Source organism: Hypoxylon trugodes, assembly GCF_022578975.1.
Source record: "Hypoxylon trugodes strain CBS 135444 unplaced genomic scaffold F4822scaffold_8, whole genome shotgun sequence".
NCBI classification, from domain to species: domain Eukaryota; kingdom Fungi; phylum Ascomycota; class Sordariomycetes; order Xylariales; family Hypoxylaceae; genus Hypoxylon; species Hypoxylon trugodes.
The window spans coordinates 2,748,257-2,765,139 of NW_026250023.1; the positions used below are offsets into that span (position 1 = coordinate 2,748,257).

Sequence of the window (16,883 nt, forward strand, 5' to 3'; positions counted from 1 at the left end):
CGATTATCACCTCTTTGCGAAATTTGTCGCAATACCCATGTATTCATGCGAAGGAGTAACACTTGTGTTGCAAAGATACCTAGGTATGGGAGCACAACACCTACCTAGGCAGGTGTTTATTGTGTCTCACCTAAAGACATAACCGGGTAATGCTAGGCCCACGCTAGGTATAATACCGTTATACTCTTACGGCTGGCGTAATGCAGCTGAGATGCAAGGGATGTCTTGTGCGAAAGGATCGTAAGCTCAGCCGGGATCTTTTGCGGCAGGATCTAGTCCCACGGAATTAGGTAATTATCCCCCAACACGTAGTTCTGAGTATTAGAGGGGTTCTCTATGAAGGTGGCCATGTGCGACATTTATCACCTATGCAGCAACAAGCTTCCACTTGAGACGAAATCATAAGTTCGATCGATGCGATGGAAGAGCCCGTGGTTGTCTTCATCAGCGGCGTTAGCAAAGGTGGGTAATCAATTACCTTACGACAATACCCGAAATTGGCGACCGGTTTCATTCATCGTAAGGTTCTTCAGAGCTGACTCTCACCTAGGTCTTGGGAAAGAGTTGGCTCGAGTGTATCTGTCACGGCCGAACCACATAGTTGTAGGGAGTATTCGCGATACCTTCGCCACAGATGTTGCCGATTTAAAATCGATGAAATCTGCTGAAGGATCTAGGATATTACTCGTCAGTATTGAGAACACTTCGATAGATGATCCAGCCAAGGCTTTGGACGATATAAAAGCAGCTGGGATTGGGCATCTAGATATTGTCATCGCCAATGCGGGAGGCGGAGGTGATGACCCGAAGGTATCGCTTGAGACGATTGATATGAAAGAGATGACCACTAGATTTCAATCGAATGCTCTTGGTCCGTTGCTGTTGTACCAGACATTTAGACCGCTGTTGCAAAAATCGAGGAGGACACCCAAGTGGATTTCTATGTCCACTGCTGGGGGGTCTATCGAATTAATCGGAGCAACTCGCGCGACTATGCTGCCAGCGTACAGTGCGTCTAAAGCAGCATTGAACTGGCTTACTAGGTGAGATATTAATGGTATCTAGCTCTTCTAAGCTAGATAGCATTGAGCATAACACCGGCTGACGTTGGTACAGGGCCATACATTTCAATAATGACTGGCTTATCGCGATAGCTATGCACCCTGGGCTCGTGCAGACCGGACCAGGAAACTGGTTTGCCGGGCATTTGGGGTTGGAAAAGGCACCTTTAACCATCGACTTCTGCGTTGAAAAGATGGTAGATGTGGTAAGTACCTTGTATTTTACATCTCGCGCATCTTCAAAGCTCATTTATGTAGATCGATCATGCTACTCGCGAAGAAACGAGTGGGAAATTCATCAGCGCGATTGAAGGAACCGAATTGCCATGGTAGGTCAATTGGGACAGGAATCGATTTGTATAAAAAAAAGTTGAAAGTTATGGAAGAAGAATAAGAAAGAAGAAATTGTAATTGTGTAACCTGTGGCGTGTATTCCAGTGACAATTATGGCTGGTGCTGGTGTACCTAAGCCACAACTGCCACGCAATATTAAATAATCATCGTTGGATCTCCCCTCCCCCTCCCCCACCTATTTTCCATCTTCCGCTTTTCCGTGTCATCACAGCCCCCGGAGCTGATTTCTTACGAGGCTTAACCAATGAACCCAGTTTATGATTTACGATCTCTCTGAAGCACAATAGGCATTCGAATAAAACCGTAAGTTGATTGGACAGACTCTGATCTGCATAGATAATGTACCTAGTAGCCTAGATACATGCATCCCCTTGCATCGCCACTCTGATGTACACACAAGCTCCAAGCCACCAAGCTCGACCTGAACTTGAATCCGAATTTGTTGAATCTTGGGTTGCCTACCTAGGTACGATCACAAAGAAGAAAACAAGACAACACACGTATATCCTATCTTACTTCCTAGATAGAAACATATAAAGCTATCATATCCGATCTACTTTAGCATATGCCTTATATCAGACCTCTCTTCGTCTTCATTCTATCCGTAATCGTACTATTGTCCACTTTCTTACTTCCCCATCTATACCCCTCCTTACTCTCATATCCCACTTCCAACCGACTTATTCCAGATCTTATATCCCCTCTACGTCACTGGACCACAGACATCATGGCAGGTCATCCAGCGCATCATCAACAATACCGCACCGTCGCATATTTCGTCAATTGGGCCATCTATGGCCGCAAACACCGACCTCAAGACCTACCTGTCGACAAACTGACCCACATCTTGTACGCCTTCGCCAATGTGCGCCCGGAGTCCGGTGAAGTCTACCTTACTGACTCCTGGGCCGACACCGACATCCATTGGGAAGGCGACAGCTGGAACGACTCCGGCACAAACCTCTACGGGTGCCTCAAACAACTCAACATCCTGAAGCGACGCCACCGTCATCTCAAAGTGCTGTTATCCGTCGGCGGCTGGACATATAGCAGCAACTTCAAGCAACCCGCTTCAACACCGCAAGGGCGCGCCACATTCGCCAACTCCTGCGTCGAACTAATCAAAAACCTAGGTTTCGACGGCATAGACATCGACTGGGAGTATCCGCAAACCCCCTCCGAAGCCGCCGATTTCGTATCCCTCCTGCGCGCCGTACGCGAAGCCCTCGATGCCTACGGCCGCAGTTTACCTACCCCATACCACTTTGAACTAACCGTCGCCTGTCCAGCCGGCGCGCAAAACTACTCCAAGCTCGACCTCCCCGCCATGGACCGACTCCTCGATTTCTGGAACCTAATGGCATACGACTACGCGGGCTCCTGGGACTCTACATCGGGCCACCAAGCCAACCTCTTCCCCAGCGCCTCAAACCCACGCTCCACACCCTTCAGCACAATCGCCGCGCAACACTACTACGTAACCCACGGCGTCGCGCCGCATAAAATCGTAATCGGCATGCCACTCTACGGCCGCGCATTTCAAAACACGGAAGGTTTAGGAGCACCCTACAACGGTGTAGGCGAAGGAACGTGGGAGAACGGTGTACATGATTATAAGAAACTCCCGTTACCAGGCGCGACGGAACATATTGATTACGAAGCCGGCGGGAGTTATTGCTATGACCCGCGCACGCGGACCTTGGTTAGTTATGATACGGTGGAGATGGCGCGGCAGAAGACGCATTGGGTGAAAGAACGACGTTTAGGCGGTGCCATGTGGTGGGAGAGTAGTGCGGATAAAGAGGGTCGTGAGAGTTTGATTGGGAATGTGGTGGATGTATTGGGTGGTCCGGGGGCGTTGGATGGTAGGCCGAATTGTATCGAGGTTCCGCATACTAAGTATGATAACCTGAGGGCGGGATTTCCTAATAATTGAAAGGGACACGGAAGGTTGAAATTGGGCGGCGATGCTATAGAGTGCGACATGGTTAGCCCGCTATGAGGATCTGAAGGGCCACGGGGTTCTTGGGATGACTTATGAAGAATTCATATAGAATCAGTAGCCAAGGAGAGATAACCTTGCTATGGTTACAAGCCAATATGATGAAATTATTACTTGCACTACGACCGAATAGTAGGATTATTTAGATAAATCACTGGGTTTTGGGAGCGATGACGACTGTTGTTCACGGATTTATTTGTGTTGAGACTGAGCTCGATCATCTATATCATTGCTATGGGTATACCATTAGCCCTGTTCCAATGCTCCGAATCCCCAATCCCATAAACTCCCAAGGTCGAACTTAACGAACATTTACTGCTTGTCGAAGACGTAGGTGAGGTGGCATCGGCCACAGTATTGTCGGTCTTGCATAGCGGCCATGAAGACACCAGCACCGCACTATTAAATGATAATTAGTATATTGGTCATGATAGTTGGTTGTAAAGGAGGGAAGAAAACTCACGGTGTCAGCGGGGCACTCGCGGCGAAGACGCTCAATCTTTCCGTCACCGTCAACCTTGTAGTACTTGAGCACAGCTAACTTGGTCTTCTTGCGCTTGTGCTTGATCTTCTTGGGAGTGGTGTAAACCTTCTTCTTCCTCTTCTTGGCACCACCACGAAGGCGGAGGACGAGGTGAAGTGTGCTCTCCTTCTGGATGTTGTAGTCGGAGAGGGTACGGCCGTCCTCGAGTTGCTTGCCGGCGAAGATCAATCGCTGTTGGTCGGGGGGGATACCCTCCTTGTCCTGGATCTTGGACTTGACATTGTCGATGGTGTCGCTAGACTCCACCTCGAGGGTGATAGTCTTACCCGTGAGGGTTTTGACGAAGATCTGCATGATTGCCTGCTAGGTGGAAGTCGGGTTAGAATATATTACTAGCGAAGAGTGATGAAGAGTGGGAAGTATTTCAGGCTTGGCTGCGAAATTTATGAATATTCGTGATGTGAGTAATGCGCCACGACGCCCGCGACGCAATTAGTCACATCGAAGAATGTGGAATATCATGGTAATTGTGAAGGCGAATTTGATGAACATTCATGTTGATGAATTAAAGCATAAAGAGTAAACGTACCTAGACAATAATACTATTGCCGTCCTAAGCAATCCTGAAGATGATGGATTTGGTTGTAGGAAAAGGGAAGAAAAAGTTCGAGAGTGGGAGGAGCCGCAGAAAGATAAGCCCTGTAGGTTTGGTGGTGCGGTGGGTCCTGGTAGAAAAAGCTTAGGTAATTTAGTCGAATTTACCGATAAAATATCACGTGCTAGGGTTTCCTCCCCCACTTGCCCTTTCACATTAGCACTGCAATCACTAAAATACGTACTACAAGCTTCGTACCTTTTTTTCATTGGATCAATTTATCTTTTCGTGTGTAGCGGGGCACTTGCTTTAGTCAATTCTAAACTTTGCGCACCAATTCAATTCCATCTCGGATTTCTTTGCAACCAATTCTTTTCTTCTCTTCGACAACTCGACAACCGAATTCCGTACGTATCTACTCCTACTTAATCACACCTCGCCTTCTCTACGAAATAATTCTGTTTTCGACATCAGATACTAATACAACAGCAAAACAGAACACCGTCATCATGGTCAAGAAGAGAAAGAACAACGGCCGCAACAAGAAGGGCCGCGGCCACGTCAAGCCTATCCGATGCAGCAACTGCTCGCGATGCACTCCCAAGGATAAGGCGATCAAGCGCTTCACCATCCGAAACATGGTCGAGTCTGCTGCTATCCGTATGATAATTCTATTCCCTTCTTCCCTCCTCTCTTCTCCCATGTTACTTGATTATAGTATGACAATAGCTAATCAATAAAATACAGGTGATATCTCGGATGCTTCCGTCTTCTCCGAGTACACAGTTCCCAAGATGTACCTCAAGCTGCAGTACTGTGTCTCTTGCGCCATTCACGGCAAGATCGTCCGGTATGTCGTCCCGTCGGGAGAACGACTGCGCTCCTTTTGGGCTGCGCATGCGGTCTGAGAAGAGCCTTGGTTGAACCTCGAACGAAGCCAACATCTTCCTCCCCCCTCTTTACTCCGTCGAATTATATCCACTGACAGAATAATTATAGTGTCCGATCACGAGTCGGTCGTCGCAACCGTGCCCCTCCCCCGCGTGTGCGCTACAACAAGGACGGCAAGAAGGTGACTCCCACTCAGACTGCCAAGGCTGCATAAATGCTTCTTTTCGGTGTCTTTAGGGAGTGAATGGGTCAGGGATGCGCCAGGTCATCGGAAACGGTTTTGATTGCATGGTAAAAAAGGACTTCGGAATGATCCTTACAGATAATGACTTTTAACGAATCGAGTCATATTTGCCACGACGTGAATGAATACTTTGCGTTGTTGACCCTATATTTGCGTCTTTGCCTTCGAAGTGACTGCTTATTACCTACCCCGGCCCTTATTTCTCGGCAACCGCTAGTCGAGAGCTGGACGTCTGAATATAGATCTACACGTAGTTCATAGACTTCCCAACTGAGACTGAGCAATACTTAATCAATTCCATTTAGCGATTAACACCATGGGCCCATCATGAAAGCCTCTAGTATGTTCATAATGTAAAATTCGTAATTCGTATCCAGATGATGGATTTATCGATAATCAATGCACCTCTAGATCATATCCATGGATATTTTAGTGGTGAGTAGAATTACTTTCGAAATTTTACTTCGTAATGGACCTTAACAGTACTGATTTTTTAGAGGTCAGAGACCTACAATTATCTTCATCTACTACCCATTCTTACACGAATGATACAAAATTTAAAAAGCGCGTGCTGGAGACTGCTATTTGTGATAATTCGCTATATATTTCGATCGCAAGAGGCAGCAACTAAAGACATATGAAAAAAAAAGAAAAAATTATAACAATTATGTAAAAGTAAATAGCAAAACGATTGGACGAGCAGGGAGTTGAACCCTGGACTTCTCGCAAATTAGCATTAGGATAATGCGAAGCGAGCACTCTACCACTGAGTTACACGCCCTCTAAGACTTATTGGCATGCCATGAAAACTAACTAGCAGATTCGGAGTTTTAATTACCTATACCCTTTAATCATGTCATTGCCCCAACCTGATTGGTTAATATCCCCATATAGTTGCTCAAGATACCGTTTGAAAATAGATAAAAAACAATTGATTGGGACTAAACTTATTCAAATATGCCCTCCTCGAACCAAGACTCAGATATTCATATCATTACACGCCTCCTGTATCAATTCCATCTTACGCCTCAAGCGCCCATCATTCATCATACGGAAACCTAAGCACCGTTATTCATCATTTTCATCCATCACCATCCTCATTCCTTCCTATCATCACGAATTTACAGTCAAACCCCCATGTTGTTGCTGTTGCCTCGCCATGGCACCCCGAGTAATAAAATCACGATTCTCAATCGTAACGCTCTTGGTCATATGATTGACTTTGTACACACCCACTAACCGAGCTGCGAGTTCGAACATATTGTTGCGCAGGGAGATGACGACGAATTGCGCGTTCTTGGTACGCTCTTTGATGTAATTGGCGACGATTGATACCTAAGTACATTATGTTAGCAATTTGAATTCATTACAATAGTTTGTAGAGGAGATGAAAAGGGATGGGAAATACTCACATTCCTGAAATCCAAAGCGGCATCAATCTCGTCCATGACGTACAACGGCGTCGGTTTATAGTGATGCAAGGCAAACACCAGCGCAAGACTAGATAGCGTCTTTTCACCACCACTGAGGTTGCTAATGTTCTTCCAACTCTTCTTCGGTGGCATGACAGAAAATAGGATTCCTTCGCTGAAGGGGTCAAGACTGTCAACAAGTTCCAACTCAGCGTTACCACCCATTGTAATCATTTGGTACATCTCCTTCAATCGAAGAGAAATGGTGCTGAAGCCCTCCATGAAGCCTTCTAATCTGAGTCGGCGCAGATCGTCGCATCGCTTCTTCGCAGCATCGCGCTGTTGAACGGCACTAGCAAGATCAGATGATCGAGCCGCATGCTCTTCGACTCGGCGGCGGTATTCCGACAAAACACTGACATCTACATTGACGTTTTGCGTCTTCTCTTCAAGAGCAGCAATCTCAGCCTTCAGGGTGTCCTTGTCCATATCCTTCAATTCATCTTCAGTGAATCGCGGAAGTTCCTCGGGCTGTTCCTCTTGCTCTTGTTCTTGCTCCTTTTCGTCTTCCTTTTGACCTTCGGCTGTTTCTTCTTGACCCTCCTCCGAAGTGGATTTCTTAGCCGGCGGTCCGCTGAGATCGCTGACATTTTGAATGACAAGCTTGCCTAACTTCTCGTCCCAGTAACGTAGACGCTTCTGGTTTTCAACGAGCACCTTTTGGTTCTCCTCGAGCTTATTTCGCATTTCGATTTCGACAGCTCGGGTCTCGTTGAGTTCCGAGGCCTTCTCGTCCAGCTCAGCTTTTAGTGTATATAATTCCTTTTTCTTATTTCCTAGTTCCGCCTCGGCTTCCTCGACACGAGCATTTAAGGATTCGGACTTGCTACCTTGGTTTTCAACTTCCTCTTCTAATGCCTCGAGATCGCGCGCTGCAGCTTCTAGCTCTCTTGTGGCCTTTGCATGGTCCTTTTCGAGCTTCGTTTTGGACTTTTCAGCCTTGGCCTTCTTTACTTCGGCGTTAGAAGTCTCTTCGTTATGTGAAGCTATTTCTTCCTTGATGGAATCCACCTTCGCACGTTGGGCGCGAAGCTTCTCACCACCAACTTCCATAATCTTATCCTGTAGCTCCTTAATCTCCGCTTCCACACCTTCGGTCTCGGCATGGAGTTTTGCGATCTCTTTGTTTAGCTTAGAGATTTCCTTCTGTAGGGCTGCTACTCTGTTGTCGTCAGACTGGGATGGTTGATGTTCTTTGCTTAGCTCCTTCACGCGTCGCTGGGCATCCGCCAAGTTCTTATCGGCGCTTTGCACTTCAAGACCGATTTTCTGCATCTTGGTATCCAATTGGGGTATTTGATCTTTCAAATACCTTAGACGAGACTCTAACTCTCGCTGATGGCCTTGGAACTCTTGGAATTTCTGCTCAATAGAGTCACGGTCACTCTCTAGCTTGGCGACTTGCTCCTTAGTCGTATCGCCCTCAAGCTTGCTAGACATCAGACCTCTTTTGACAGTTTTTCCACCTCCAGACATGGTACCACTCGTATCGATGAGTTCACCATCGAGCGTGACCACTCGCCATCTCTTGATACCATAAGCGATCCGTTTGGCCTGGGCTAAGTCTTTGGCGACCAGAGTATTCTGTAATGAATGATAGAATGCGGGTCGGAATTTGTCTTCCTTGGCTTTGATTAGGTCAAACAGACGCGGAGCATTCTCGGGCGTCTGTATAGGCTGCATCTCGCGCACGCGCAACTTGCCCAAACATATAAAGTTGCCACGTCCGAGGTTGGTCTTTCGTAGATACTCCATGCATTGCTGACCAGCGGCTACAGCATCGGTAACAAAGCTGTCCAGGGCAGGACAGGCAGTAGAAATAGCAACATCATATTTCTCATCGATGGTGCCAAGGTTTCCTAGACGTCCATGGAAACCATCAATTCGTCCAGACTCCTTCATTCGCATTAAGGCCGTTAAAACGTTGCCTCGATTTTGATTCTGTGAAAGGCTAGATCTCGCTTCCTCCGCCTTCTGCCTGGCATTCGATACCCTGGAACGAACATTAGGTTCCATCTCTGCCATGCTTTCTAGATCGGCGGCAACCTTCTTTGCCTCTTTTTCTAACTTCGCCTTTTCTGCTTGGCACTCTTCTAACTCAGCAAGTTTGGCGACGCGACCTTCTTCGATTTTAGCGATCTTGGTCTGTACCTCTTCGAGCGCAACAGCGCCAGCATTAGCCTTCTCTTCGAGGATAGCCAATTCGGACTCCGCCACAGCAATGGCGGACTGCTTCTGGTTGATCTTTTCATTCCAGGGCTCCAAAGACTTCTGCTTAGCAGCTATCTGATCCGAGAATACCTGAGTCTTGCCTTTCAGACTATCTCGAATTGTTGCAAGTTCGGCCTCTTCTTCTTGCACGCTTTGTTCAAGGGTTGCGATCTCCTCGGCGCGTGAGGCAATCTCCTCGGTACATTGCTCGATTGTCTCCTCAGCCTCGGTTGTAGACTTTTCGGCATTGGCGATCGTCTTTTCGAGCTTCTTCTGTTTGTCGTTTAAGAATTTTCTCTTCTCATCAAATTTGACCCTTTCTTGTTCAAACTTGGCGGCCTCCTTGACGAGAGTTTGAACGTTCTTCTCCTGAGACTCAAATTCCTTTGAACCCTTAGCATATGCCTTCTGTAGCTGCTTAATCACCTGTTCGCTACCCTGATGTTTCTCAAGCTCTTCATCAAGCTGAGCTTGCATCTGGCTGATCGCTTCTTCAGTAACGTTCACATTATTGTTGCATTCGCTAATGTAGAGTTGGTATAAGGCTGACTGCTTTAGGGTAAGGTCGTTCTCGTCGCGGATATAGGCCAAAGCTTTGTTTTTCTTATCTTCAAGACTGTTCTTCTCCTTTTCGACGTGCTGGACACGTCCGCTCTTTTCCATGCAGACTTCATTGAGGGTCTCGACCTCAGTTGCTGCCTCTTCAATAGGCGTCTTATACTTGGACGTGCCGATGATATCTTCGAGGTACTCTAGTAAGCCGTCTTCATGTTCGTTGGCGGCTTTGGCTTTCATTTGAGCAATGGACTCAACTTCACCTTGTAGAATAAGAAAACGCTTGTGATCGAGATCGATTCCACGGTCGCGGAGAAGAGTAGTCACAATAGTGAAGTTGGACTCGTTGCCATTGATGTAATATTTGCTTGAGTTATTCTTAAACGCTTTTCTCGAAATGACAATTTGGGAATTAGGGATGATTTCCGTTCCACCACCCGGCTAGAAATACAATCAGCATGCTATCTTCGTGAGACGATGTGTTCGATTACTTACCAAGTCCATAACCTCCTGAAAGTGGACTGCCACCTCACAGTGATCTAGATCTGGGTGGGCGGCGGAGTTGTGGATTAATGCAGAGATCTTGCCTTGTCGCATCTTGCTAGCTCTGAATCCAAAAACGAAAAGAAGCGAGTCGATGACGTTCGATTTACCAGAACCGTTCGGCCCAACAACAGAAGAGAATGAGGAATGGAACGGGCCAACTTCCTGTCGCCCGGCATAACTCTTGAAGTTGTTCAGAATTAGGTATGTAATAACGATACGAGGCTTAGGTCCCGTATCTTCGACTACCGGTACCGCCATCTTGCGCGACTTTAGGACAATATCCATAGGCTTCTCTAGGACGGTATCCATTGGCCGAATAGGCTTAACTTGAGTAACAGTCTCATCACCAGGGTGCTCCTGTTCGTTGATACTCTGGCTGGTGATATCAGCCAAGGGCGTACCATGAAGTTCGGATGGTTCTTCGGACTGGGCTGGAGTTGGCATATGAGGTTGACTATCGGGCGTGGTCTCCTTGCTGACTTTGCGAGGCGCAACACTTTTCCGCTTTCTAGGTGAGGTTTTCTTCACAGTAGTTGGTTCCGGACCGATGACGGTTGCAGCAGTTTCGTCGGGATCAAGGACTTCGCTTGCCTCACTCTGTTCGATAGATTGCTCCGGCGCGACGCTCTTCCTGACTCGAGGCGTGCGCGGTGTTAGAGGCATCGTAGACTTCCTCCTACTCTGGGTTTGGCGGCGCGAAGATTTTGAAGTAGAAGCCTCGGGAGCGAATTCCTCTTCGCTTTCTTCTTCCTTTATTCTTTTGGTGGTATTCGCGACGGCATCATCCGAATCGTCCGACTCAACGATAGCTGCGCGTCGCGCCGCGGCAGCACGACGAGTTGGTCGTGTAGACATTGTTGGTGGTAGTTGGGTATAATTATGGAACGAAACGAAGTGGGTTATTAATTCGTGTATTATCGGGATCGCCTAATTTTCAACGTGATATCGTGGCCCTATTCTACCTAACTATTTATTTGATCAGTTAGTTGTCGTCGTTATTGTTGTTGATGTCGACGTCGAGGGTATTCTGTTGGATATTGACATAAATGATGGAATAATAAATGGAATAATAAATTAAACTAGGTGGGTGGATCCTATTCGAAAGTAAACATAAACAACCCTCCTCCTTCCTTCTCCCCTCCTAACTCCACACCCCACTACCAATATGGATTAGAGTTATTACTAAGCTCGATTAAGTCGCGTCACACAACAGGGACGCGGGTCACCAAGCTTAAGCTCTTTTCTCCGACAATTTACCGGCGCATCTCTCAATTCAATTCCATGTGCCCATTCCGTTTTCTTTCTTCTACAATTCAAATACCAAAGAATCACTAAAGTTTCGCTTTGAAATACCGAAGTTTGCTTAATTAAACCTACGATCGAAATCAGAATGCTTCAGCCTTCCGAGTTTGACCGTTTTTTCGGCACTCTTAATCCCTTTCCATACGATCGCCCTGCGATTCAACAAGTCGAAGCCTCCCGTAGAAGTCTAGAGGGATCTTTATTCATTGATCGGGTTTTAAAAGCTCTCAATTTATCCAGAAGTAAATGCCCACCTTTTATCTTTATTTGATATTATTTAGTCACTAATTCCGATTCAACTGCAGCTACTAGTCACTATCCCCCAAAGAACAAGGAGGCCCTTCGACAGCTCTATATCCAGATTTGCGAGAGCAGAAGCGCGACGATTCACCACAAAATATCAGTAGTCTTCTATCTCCTCCTTGACATTGACGCTCGAAATGATACCCAACAGGCCGAATCCTTTGCTCAGCGTGCCAGTATGCCGAATAAATATAGGATATTTATGAAAGGCTTATGGGAAATGGATGCGCAGCATTTTGACGTCGCCTTACAATACCTTACGCACCCTTCGCTAGAACCGGACTTCGTCGACGATATAATTACCGTCCTCATTCGCCACGCCAAAAACGGCGACTACACCCTACCTCTCGCCTACTACCATTCTGTTCAACCCATAATTCAGTCATCCACAGCATTAGAACTGCTGTTCGGGGCCCTTGCAAAGTCCAGTGTCATTGATGCATTCCAATTCACACGATCACATTCCGATATTATGCGTCACCAACTATTTCAACGCCTAGTTCTATCCGTGCTAGAGTCTCCGCGGAACGATGAATCGGCCGAGAGAGCACGTGATTTAACAAGCTTACCATTCGATGCGGAGGAAGAGGAATGGTTCAAGGAGTGTTTGGAAAGTGGTGAGGGTAAGAGATTGGCAACAGCCAAGGACACCCTCCTTATGCGCAAAATTGCTACGGGGCATGTTGGGTCTGGAGGCGAAGCAGGTACTTGGGCTGTTGTCTTGGAAGGATTTAAGACAGGGAGCGGAGGGCGTGCTCAAGCTTAATCCAGCCAGATCCATTGAGCCAGAATTTGATTTCTTGAGGAATGCATAGCACCGGCGTTAAGGATTTGCTGGACTTAATATCTTTGTTGGAAGTTGGCAGCGTCACGTTTCTAGGCTTTTCCCGGCAATTAAATCCTGTTTGCCAAAGCAGGCTGCATTTTTCGAGGTCCGAGACAAAACAGATCGGAAGTTATTTTTAAAGTTCGGCATATCCCCCATACTTAGACAAATTCCGATGTTCAATTCCGGAGCCACATGCATGCTAGAGATTCCTCATTATACACGGCTGTGTACTTCAGCCTACCTAGGTACCTAATATTACAGATTTTTACTACCTCAGCTATCTACCACTAAAGAACCAATATAAAAAGTATTACGGTAACGACGATGAAAATCGCCAAAAAATACTCCGAATCGGGGAATCGAACCCCGGGCTTGACGGATCCTTTGATTGTTTAAATCATGAGAGCGTCAAATGTTAGCCACTACACCAATTCGGATTAGAATTTTGGCGGCTTATAAGTACCTATATACTACACTCAAGGATGCGACTGACCGTAATAGCGCTCATGCAGTTAAACTCCGATAAATCCGGGGAAGTCCACGTAATTTGCATCCTTAGCCCCCTGACTATAACTTTAATCCTAAGAAATACAACGTCATTTTCTTCGTGGATCTTCAGACTTGTCACTTAACAATTACAAGGCAATTTTGATATCAAATCGATATATTCATAAAGAATATTATCATTCAAAAATGTCACTTAGTAAAATATATCGATCAGTAACATCACGATCTAATTATATCCCTATCTATTCGAGTATGGATTTATTTACCAATCACTATCTCTCACAAAAGGCAGCACCACATGAGCACCATCAGTAGCATCATTTCACCGCGCCGTACCAATGTTCCAACAACATTAGCTGTGCCACTTGTATAAGATATCGGTTTACCACTAGTAAGCAGCTAATAGGAATCTATATATCCACGGATCCATGAATGTTGGTTCTAGTAGGGCTGATCGAAGTCACTAATGGACAAGGGTACAGCGGTCTGGGGAGAGACCCCAGAGACATAGCAGCACACAAGCCATGACTATGCTCCCTTTTTCTCTCTTTTCTCTTTCCTCTCGCCCGTCATATTCCCGGCTTCCTAACGGATATGCGTTATCGGATAATAATTTCCATCTCGTCATACCTAGTACAACAGACAGTAAATCGCTAATTATCTAGGCACATGTTTGAACAATAAAGATACCTAGGCATCTTTTTCAAGTCTCCCTTTCGACCCAACACTAGGTTATAAACGCGATACGAAAGCTGACGAGCTGAGTATCTTTTAATACCTAGGGATGAATACATATTCTACGGTTATTGGGCAGCTCGGTAGAAGTATGCTTCTTCAACCAATTGAATCTATTCGATTTCATCACATAGGCTACCTACAGTATGTAGGTCTTACGTTGCAACGGTCCACTCTACATATCCCTGTATACCCCGACAGCCCGGACCATAATATTCACCAAGGTTGTCACCCAGGTTGATCTACCATGCGCCTCGGTTTCGTATAGACCACGTTCAAGGATATGTCAGCACCACGTCGCAACATCGAAACCTACTAATCACGACAAACTACAGAGTGAGAACGCTATAGCATAAGTACTACAGAATCTCCCCCATCACTAAACCAGTCACCACCCCAATGGCCATATCGATTCCTAGAGCTTAGCTACTCCTACACACATCGTAGTCCGCCTCGACGGAGAGTTTATGGGAAATCTTTTCAACATGGCATCGACAGTCGAGGATATTTTTTCTCTCTTGCAAGAGCCATACGCGCTTCCTGCAGTTTACTCCATCGCCGCATTATCTATATTATATCTTCTCTATCTTTGGGTTCTGCCAAAACCCATCCCTGGTATTCCCTATGATGAGAGTGCCAGACGCAACCTCTTAGGCAATCTTCCTGAGATTCGAGAGTATGTACGCAAGACCGGACGCCTACGGCCATGGATAACTTCGCATCCAGCTCGACTCAACTCAGCCCTGACGCAAGTCTGGCTAGGTCCATTCCAAAAGCCGGCTCTGATTCTTGCTGATTTCCAAGAAACTCAAGATATGCTACTTCGACGAGGCAAGGAGTTCGATCGGAGCAAAAGGAGTTACGACATCTTCCGCGGTATTATTGAATATCATCACATTTCCATGTCTTCGACCGATCCACGGTTCAAAGGGAATAAAGAACTCGTAAGAGACTTAATGACGCCAGGTTTCCTAAATGAGGTAAGTTCTGCTCGCGTCGATAACACAGCCGTCAAACACCCTTTGGTTTTTAGCTAAACGAATACATAGGTTTCAGCGCCACAAATCTATGCGAAAACCATGACCTTGATCGAGCTATGGGCACTTAAGTTCCGTCTTGCCGGTGGCCATCCGTTTGAAGCGAAGGAAGATCTTTCGGACGCAGCAATCGACATGATCAACGCCGCCGCTTTCGGTCTGGATGAGAGCATGAGCACGGTCAAGAGTCAACTAGATGCACTTACCGCCTTGAGTGGCCAGAAGTTCTCGGCGAGTGCGGATGGCTCAGTCGAATTCCCTCGCGTACCTCAAAAGCCGGAAATAACGGCGATAAGAGCTCTTGGGACTCATCTTGGAGAGCAGTCTCACAGCACAAATCCCAAATTCAAGCACTACTACAAGTTGCTTTTCCATCCTACCTTCACTAATGACATCGCACTGAAAGACAAATTAATCCATGATGAAATTGAAAAGGCTTTAGTACGTCTGCAGGGAGAAGAGGGTGAGACCCGCTCGGCTATGGACCACATTATTCAGCGAGAGATCAATTCGGCAGCCAAAGGGGGAAGAACACCCAGCTTTCACTCTAGAAGGGTTTATGACGAGGTTAGTTTTCTGTCAGCACATCTATAAAGCTCGGTATACTGATCAGCCTATTTTTAGCTCTTTGGATATTTCCTAGGAGGTCATGAGACCAGTTCAACAGCCCTATACTGTAAGTAACACTACAATTGTCAGCATTGAAAACTCGGCCAACCTAGCCGGAAGCTGGCTAGCTCTAGACATATCATGTCTCGATATACTAAGCTAATATTTTGTCAATAACAGGGATCGTTAAAAATTTGGCCGACTACCCTGAAACCCAAGAGAAGCTGAGGTCAGCACTCCGATCGGCATATGCCGTGGCATACAAAGAGGGTCGCCAGCCATCTGTTACAGAAATTACTAAGAACGCAGTTCCATATCTCGATGCCGTGATTGAAGAATCTCTTCGTATCAATAGCCCGTTCCCGCTTACAACCCGACAAGCCAAAGTTGACACTATCCTACTCGGTCGCAAGATCCCTAAAGATACAATGGTCTTTCTGACCTGGGACGGGCCAGATTTCAAAAGCCCCGGGATCCCGGTTGAGGAGGACATGCGTAGCGAACGCTCTCGTCAAAAGTATTTGATCGGACACTGGGATCCTACCGACGTGCACCTATTCAAGCCTGAGAGATGGCTCAAGGTAGATGAGGACGGTAAGGAAGTTTATGATTCCCAATCCGGTCCTATCCTCGCGTTCGGTCTTGGTCCAAGAGGATGCTTCGGCAAGAGACTTGCTTACCTCGAACTGCGTACTGTCCTCGCATTACTCGTTTGGAACTTCCAATTCAACGTGCCGCCTGGAGAGCTTGGTTCGCGCTCGGTATATGACAGCTTTACGACAGCTCCCCTCAATTGCTATGTCGCGCTATCGAAAGCTGACAAAAGACTATAAATGCGGGGACTATTAGGATGGGTTACAGCGTTGATCGCATGCTTAACTTGATATCAGAGAAAAGACATTGAACATTGAGGTGCCTAAGCCCAACTGCTTCAACTTTAGTCTAGGCCTCCGCTTTAGCAGCCTCGAAATTCTCATACTGTACAATTAAATCTCAAGTATTTTCTTTTCTCGATGAATATTAATAATAAATTTCGGCTGTCTCCCCTTTGGCCCCCAAATTGATCATCTGCCGATAGTGTCGGAGATCAGCACCACCTGGTAATGTCCGTCCACGTCGGTGGCGTCAATCTCATGAATTCTGTAT

At 46.5% G+C, this 16,883-nt stretch overlaps 7 protein-coding genes and 2 non-coding genes across 9 annotated transcripts; 5 read left to right on the top strand and 4 right to left on the bottom strand.

The window, feature by feature from the left end:
- The first annotated feature begins 197 nt into the window (after window positions 1-197).
- On the top strand, window positions 198-1,598 carry F4822DRAFT_359229 (aflatoxin biosynthesis ketoreductase nor-1). Its single transcript, XM_051456091.1, has 5 exons — window positions 198-290; window positions 375-462; window positions 551-1,043; window positions 1,117-1,267; window positions 1,320-1,598. Exons 2-5 carry the CDS (start codon window positions 420-422, stop codon window positions 1,392-1,394), a joined length of 762 nt encoding a protein of 253 aa, XP_051311761.1. The 5' UTR covers window positions 198-290; window positions 375-419; the 3' UTR covers window positions 1,395-1,598.
- Window positions 1,599-2,142: 544 nt separating this feature from the next.
- F4822DRAFT_432847 (glycoside hydrolase family 18 protein) lies at window positions 2,143-3,351 on the top strand (the record flags this gene model as incomplete). Its single annotated transcript, XM_051461722.1, has 1 exon — window positions 2,143-3,351. One exon carries the CDS (start codon window positions 2,143-2,145, stop codon window positions 3,349-3,351), a length of 1,209 nt encoding a protein of 402 aa, XP_051311762.1.
- Window positions 3,352-3,729: 378 nt separating this feature from the next.
- Window positions 3,730-4,255, bottom strand: F4822DRAFT_432848 (ubiquitin family-domain-containing protein; the record flags this gene model as incomplete). The annotated part of the gene is made up of 2 exons (XM_051461723.1): window positions 3,730-3,816; window positions 3,881-4,255. The coding sequence occupies 2 exons, from the start codon at window positions 4,253-4,255 to the stop codon at window positions 3,730-3,732; spliced, it is 462 nt and encodes a 153-aa protein (XP_051311763.1).
- Window positions 4,256-4,742: 487 nt separating this feature from the next.
- On the top strand, window positions 4,743-5,940 carry F4822DRAFT_414674 (ribosomal protein). Its single transcript, XM_051459168.1, has 4 exons — window positions 4,743-4,903; window positions 4,994-5,156; window positions 5,244-5,346; window positions 5,496-5,940. Exons 2-4 carry the CDS (start codon window positions 5,006-5,008, stop codon window positions 5,599-5,601), a joined length of 360 nt encoding a protein of 119 aa, XP_051311764.1. The 5' UTR covers window positions 4,743-4,903; window positions 4,994-5,005; the 3' UTR covers window positions 5,602-5,940.
- Window positions 5,941-6,323: 383 nt separating this feature from the next.
- Window positions 6,324-6,412, bottom strand: F4822DRAFT_t106. The gene has a single exon. It is a non-coding gene; the product is annotated as a tRNA-Ala (tRNA).
- Window positions 6,413-6,548: 136 nt separating this feature from the next.
- Window positions 6,549-11,457, bottom strand: F4822DRAFT_414675 (nuclear condensin complex subunit Smc4). Its single transcript, XM_051459169.1, has 3 exons — window positions 10,365-11,457; window positions 7,044-10,310; window positions 6,549-6,966 (listed from the first exon to the last, which is right to left on the bottom strand). The coding sequence occupies exons 1-3, from the start codon at window positions 11,268-11,270 to the stop codon at window positions 6,745-6,747; spliced, it is 4,395 nt and encodes a 1,464-aa protein (XP_051311765.1). The 5' UTR covers window positions 11,271-11,457; the 3' UTR covers window positions 6,549-6,744.
- Window positions 11,458-11,643: 186 nt separating this feature from the next.
- On the top strand, window positions 11,644-13,125 carry F4822DRAFT_414677 (nuclear pore complex assembly-domain-containing protein). The gene is made up of 2 exons (XM_051459170.1): window positions 11,644-11,959; window positions 12,023-13,125. Exons 1-2 carry the CDS (start codon window positions 11,806-11,808, stop codon window positions 12,784-12,786), a joined length of 918 nt encoding a protein of 305 aa, XP_051311766.1. The 5' UTR covers window positions 11,644-11,805; the 3' UTR covers window positions 12,787-13,125.
- Window positions 13,126-13,193: 68 nt separating this feature from the next.
- F4822DRAFT_t105 lies at window positions 13,194-13,286 on the bottom strand. Its single transcript has one exon. It is a non-coding gene; the product is annotated as a tRNA-Glu (tRNA).
- Window positions 13,287-14,303: 1,017 nt separating this feature from the next.
- F4822DRAFT_359485 (cytochrome P450) lies at window positions 14,304-16,880 on the top strand. Its single transcript, XM_051456092.1, has 4 exons — window positions 14,304-15,071; window positions 15,141-15,695; window positions 15,753-15,804; window positions 15,918-16,880. The coding sequence occupies exons 1-4, from the start codon at window positions 14,559-14,561 to the stop codon at window positions 16,568-16,570; spliced, it is 1,773 nt and encodes a 590-aa protein (XP_051311767.1). The 5' UTR covers window positions 14,304-14,558; the 3' UTR covers window positions 16,571-16,880.
- Window positions 16,881-16,883: the final 3 nt, after the last annotated feature.

What these genes read in the sequence shown, in the direction of transcription:
- F4822DRAFT_359229 (XM_051456091.1), top strand. Translation starts at nt 420, where the DNA reads ATGGAAGAGCCCGTGGTTGTCTTCATCAGCGGCGTTAGCAAAG. An exon ending in GCATTGAACTGGCTTACTAG is followed by an intron (nt 1,044 to 1,116) that starts GTGAGATATTAA and finishes ACGTTGGTACAG; the next exon opens with GGCCATACATTTCAATAATG. An exon ending in TTGAAAAGATGGTAGATGTG is followed by an intron (nt 1,268 to 1,319) that starts GTAAGTACCTTG and finishes TCATTTATGTAG; the next exon opens with ATCGATCATGCTACTCGCGA.
- F4822DRAFT_414674 (XM_051459168.1), top strand. Translation starts at nt 5,006, where the DNA reads ATGGTCAAGAAGAGAAAGAACAACGGCCGCAACAAGAAGGGCCGCGGC. An exon ending in GGTCGAGTCTGCTGCTATCC is followed by an intron (nt 5,157 to 5,243) that starts GTATGATAATTC and finishes AATAAAATACAG; the next exon opens with GTGATATCTCGGATGCTTCC. An exon ending in ATTCACGGCAAGATCGTCCG is followed by an intron (nt 5,347 to 5,495) that starts GTATGTCGTCCC and finishes GAATAATTATAG; the next exon opens with TGTCCGATCACGAGTCGGTC.
- F4822DRAFT_414675 (XM_051459169.1), bottom strand. Translation starts at nt 11,270, where the DNA reads ATGTCTACACGACCAACTCGTCGTGCTGCCGCGGCGCGACGCGCAGCT. An exon ending in TTCAGGAGGTTATGGACTTG is followed by an intron (nt 10,311 to 10,364) that starts GTAAGTAATCGA and finishes TTGTATTTCTAG; the next exon opens with CCGGGTGGTGGAACGGAAAT. An exon ending in CCGCTTTGGATTTCAGGAAT is followed by an intron (nt 6,967 to 7,043) that starts GTGAGTATTTCC and finishes TAATGTACTTAG; the next exon opens with GTATCAATCGTCGCCAATTA.
- F4822DRAFT_414677 (XM_051459170.1), top strand. Translation starts at nt 11,806, where the DNA reads ATGCTTCAGCCTTCCGAGTTTGACCGTTTTTTCGGCACTCTTAATCCC. An exon ending in AGCTCTCAATTTATCCAGAA is followed by an intron (nt 11,960 to 12,022) that starts GTAAATGCCCAC and finishes ATTCAACTGCAG; the next exon opens with CTACTAGTCACTATCCCCCA.
- F4822DRAFT_359485 (XM_051456092.1), top strand. Translation starts at nt 14,559, where the DNA reads ATGGGAAATCTTTTCAACATGGCATCGACAGTCGAGGATATTTTTTCT. An exon ending in CGCCAGGTTTCCTAAATGAG is followed by an intron (nt 15,072 to 15,140) that starts GTAAGTTCTGCT and finishes ACGAATACATAG; the next exon opens with GTTTCAGCGCCACAAATCTA. An exon ending in CTAGAAGGGTTTATGACGAG is followed by an intron (nt 15,696 to 15,752) that starts GTTAGTTTTCTG and finishes GCCTATTTTTAG; the next exon opens with CTCTTTGGATATTTCCTAGG.